The sequence below is a fragment of the Pundamilia nyererei genome, unplaced genomic scaffold (genome assembly GCF_000239375.1).
Source record: "Pundamilia nyererei isolate P.nyererei 1_Seehausen unplaced genomic scaffold, PunNye1.0 scaffold00022, whole genome shotgun sequence".
Classification (NCBI taxonomy): domain Eukaryota; kingdom Metazoa; phylum Chordata; class Actinopteri; order Cichliformes; family Cichlidae; genus Pundamilia; species Pundamilia nyererei.
The window spans coordinates 4,415,184-4,419,276 of NW_005187423.1; the positions used below are offsets into that span (position 1 = coordinate 4,415,184).

Here is a 4,093-nt window from a genome sequence, read left to right on the forward strand (position 1 = left end):
CACACACACACACACACACACACACACACACACACACACACACACACACACACACACACACACACACACACAAAGAGAGACACATTTTATGGCAAGGTTTTATTTATTGAAATTTTACTTAAAGCACCATCAGCAAATCAATGACACAAGTGCCTTTATGAAATATTTACAAACATCTTTTGGTATACTGTATTCTCATATTTACAGTGCAGGATCCCGCACAATACTGACTGACGCTATAAGAAAGTAGAGCTCACATTTGGATCAATGTTACAACTGCTTTGATTCAACACTTTCAAAGACAAAGGAAAGAATATAAAGTGTTCAGTCAACGAGTTATTTGTTATCTGTGGAGAGATAAAAATCTTATCGGGTGCAGCTTTCTGAGAGCTGCTTCGATGACGGGAAATAATTTATCCAAAGCTTTAGAAACAGGCTTTGAGATTTCAAACAAAACACTTAAAAAAGTTGCTTCTCTGTCATGCATTCAGCTGGATATCTCCCCTTTAAAACCTCCAGCTGGAGGGACTCATAGTGTAATGCAACAAAATGGCTTGGAGCTTAGAAAAAAGCCATAAGCAGAAACAAAGAACAGTACAATCTATGATGGACAGGAGAGAGATATTGACCTAATTGTAACATCATCAGTTACTACATTATGAATCTGAGCCATAAAATACTGTACATGTACTCGGCAGCATATTAAAGCAGAACACCATGTGGTGTGAAACGGATCACAGAGAGATGGTTTTGGTTCGGTTGTTATATGCTGCTGTTCACTAACGGCTATCAGAGGTGTTGCATTAGAAAAAATTTGAGGTTGAATTTTTGTTGCTGTTATCCAGCAAAATTGTAAAAATGAGTGTTAAGTGTTGTTGTTTCCAGACAGTCACATGGCTGGATTATTGCTGGTGGAGGAGGTTCAAACATCAGTGCTGGCTTGCGTTGTGTTGACAGTGTCTCCTTTAACCTGCAGACAGGGAATCATGGGAAAGAGAAAGAGGTAGACATGTCAGACTTAAAGGTCAACCTTCTAAAATGTAACTCCAGTGACCTGTGTTTGCAGCTGATGTGGTAAAACTGACACATTCGGGTAGTTTTTCAGCTGATATTTGGGATCAAAAGGGTTTAAATTACAGCATAATTCAGCCCAACTCCATCTCTAGTGTGCCACATTCACTGACTCACAGTGCCGTACAGTCCATCACAGCCTCGCTGCCCACATGGTAAGCACTGGTTCACGCAGCGTCAAAGAAGGATCACTAATCACAAACCTCAGACTCTGGCAGCAACAAAACAATAAAACCTTCACTTCACAGCTCCTCTGCTACCCGTGAGCTGAGCTGGAAAGGTGATGATCCCACACACGACTAAAAAAAACATAAGTGTGAAAACTCAGAGCGGAGGTGCTTAACTTGAAAGCAACGTTTGCAGTGGCCGATATTCATCCTGTTTTCCTGCGCATATTTGGCAATGAATCTATTCTTGTGTAGAATAAAGGTTTCACACGCTTTAGAACCAAGCATCTGCATTTTGGTGTTTTTCAGCTCATTGTTTTGCTTCACAAACATCAGAAACTTCCTGTTTAGCTCTGCTCTCAATGCCTTTCACAGCCTCCGTTCTTGCTACACACTAACCAGAGCTTCATATTTGAGTGGTAAATAAGCTGATGAAGAGGTTTGGTATGAAGCTGTAGTTGACTGAAGCACCTAAAAGCATCTACATTCATGGGCAACATAAATGAAGCCTGCTGGATCCTCGAATTAATCACTAGGTTAAAACTGGTCATGAGACTGGTTTTCGTCTGAATGTCACAAAGGTTAAACTTATTCTAGGTTATTTTAACAAACTTGCTTTCAGCAACACTGCATATGCTTTCTTTTCTTACTCCCAGCCACCATTGTGCCCGAGTCACCGTGGAAATTCACAGGTCTGACAAACAGGGCACAGCTGCCACGCTAGATGGCATCGCATTGAGCAACCGCAGCAACACCAACATCACATTTACTTCTGTTTTGAGATCTCTTGTGTAACCTCGTGTGTACAAAGTGCCTCCTAGTTGAATGCAAGTAACCTCTAGCCCTTGTACAGCTTTGGAAATAAAACCCTGGGAAAAAGCAATGTGTAAATGACGTTGGTCAACAGTTCGCGGAGCGGACCTTGACCTCGCCTTCCCGGCTCTTCCAGTAAAGGAGACTATTCCAGGGTTGAGTTGCACCACACTTCCACGCATGCCTGTTGTAATCACTAACAGATGTTAGTGGTGTTTGCGCTTTCAAACATGTGCAGTGACGAAAGGGTCACAGTTCATCAGTCACAGCTCTGCTGAAAACCAGCTGGTGCATCACAACAAACAGAGGCTGGCAGCAGAGAGGAAACGGCTTGGAAACACTTTTTATTGCCCGAGTCAGCTGTTGATCTGTGTTGTGTTAGCATTGTTGTGCAACATGCTATAAGTAATTTGTTTGCGCAACGCTCTGTGTTTGTACTATGAGAAAAATCAATATTAAGTGAAGTTTTGTTAGTAGGCAGCAGGAAAATGTCACTCAAAACTCTACACTTCTTCATGCTTGATCATCATTTGGTTTAAAAACACATTTTGGAGATCTAATGATCTAATATATAAACAAATCCTAAGTGTCCAGGCATATTATCAATATAAAATGTCTGTGAGGTTGCAATTGAGAGAAATTATTCTCAAAATAGTCTGTAAATATTAATAACTTGATAATATGCACAGGTATGCTCACCTTAAATTCAGTTACAGACGTTTAGAGTCCTCTGCAGTTTCACCTATGCAAAGAATTCAAAGAAAAGTCATGAGATCAGTCAGTGTGGAATAAAGCAACTTCAGCGTAAGAAGCTCTGCTGGACGATTACTTGATGTAAACAACAGCGACATCTGCTGGATAAACTGTGGAACCTCCTTCACGCCTCTCTCAAACCAGCTGGGTCTTTCCCTGTGCGGGTGGCTCTCCACGTTGGTGGAGTGGTTGCAAAAGTCTGAGCACCCGTCACTGCACTACACTATGATGCTCAGCTTGCGTTTTATCTTTCGGTTGAACCAGTTTTTATCTGAGAGCATTACTGGCACTTTAGCTCCAGTGACAGTGACAAGACTTTTTTTCCACACCCTAACTCATGTCATGACTCACATACGATTAATGGCATGTCAGTGACCTTCAGGACAACCTCCAAGGGCACAGCCTCCCTCGCTGGGGCTTAAATACCTGTGACTCGTGGCCAGTTGTTTCAGAACTGACAGAGTCTCTTGGTTAAGAGACAAAAAGAAGACCTGGTGCCTTCTTTTTAGTCACTCGACACCACCAAAACCTGGATGTCAGTGAACTTCGACGTATTTCTTTTGTGATCTCTATTTCTATCAGATTCCTAGCCACAGTATTTTTGTTTCCAAATTCTCTTCTTCATCCAGTGAAACCTACCATCCTTTTTCATCCACTCGTCCAACTCTTCCATTTCGAGCTCGAGTACAGAGGGCACGTCCTCTTCAAACATCGGCCTGAAAGACGCAAAGAAGGACTGAGAGTCATATTTTTTTTCTTTCTTTTGTATCATCACATCAAATATAATTTCAAAGGACTTCAGAGCCACATTTTTTAATCTTTAATAAGTCGGACTTAAATAAAAAAGAAAGACGTGTTTGTAGTATTATAGTAAAAGATTGCACAGAAGCCAGGGGGTAGTATATGTTTTCTTTACAGCTCTCAGTATCATTCAGCTGCAGCCACAAGCAGGAAGTTATTCTCACAAAGCGCTGAACATCGAGATGATATCAGTTCTTTAACAGGTTCAATAAGCAGTTGTAGCAAAATGACATGGGTGACACTTACATCGGCACCTTCTCTGTACTGGATCCATCCAAATATGGATCTTCCTTACTCAGGTCTACAAGCAGAGAATATGCAGCAGTCAAGGCCGCAGTCATAAAAAAACAAAAAAACAAATCAGATAATCTGTACATTAAATAATAATAATACATTTTATTTATGAGCGCCTTTCAAGTCACCCAAGGACACTTTACAATAGGATAAAACACTTAGTAAAACAATGGCAGAATAAGAACAATAAAATA

At 40.9% G+C, this 4,093-nt stretch overlaps 1 protein-coding gene across 2 annotated transcripts in view; it reads right to left on the reverse strand.

The window, feature by feature from the left end:
• Positions 1–84: 84 nt before the first annotated feature.
• Positions 85–4,093, reverse strand: part of tmem154 (transmembrane protein 154) — an 8,501-nt gene continuing 4,492 nt past the window's right edge. For both annotated transcript variants that reach the window (XM_005726984.2, XM_005726983.2), the window contains 4 exons: positions 3,852–3,906; positions 3,444–3,520; positions 2,751–2,793; positions 85–970 (listed from right to left, as the gene is read on the reverse strand). In XM_005726984.2, coding sequence (XP_005727041.1) covers positions 2,762–2,793; positions 3,444–3,520; positions 3,852–3,906 — 164 coding nt within the window. In that variant the 3' untranslated portion in view covers positions 85–970; positions 2,751–2,761. The remainder of the gene's footprint in view (positions 971–2,750; positions 2,794–3,443; positions 3,521–3,851; positions 3,907–4,093) is intronic.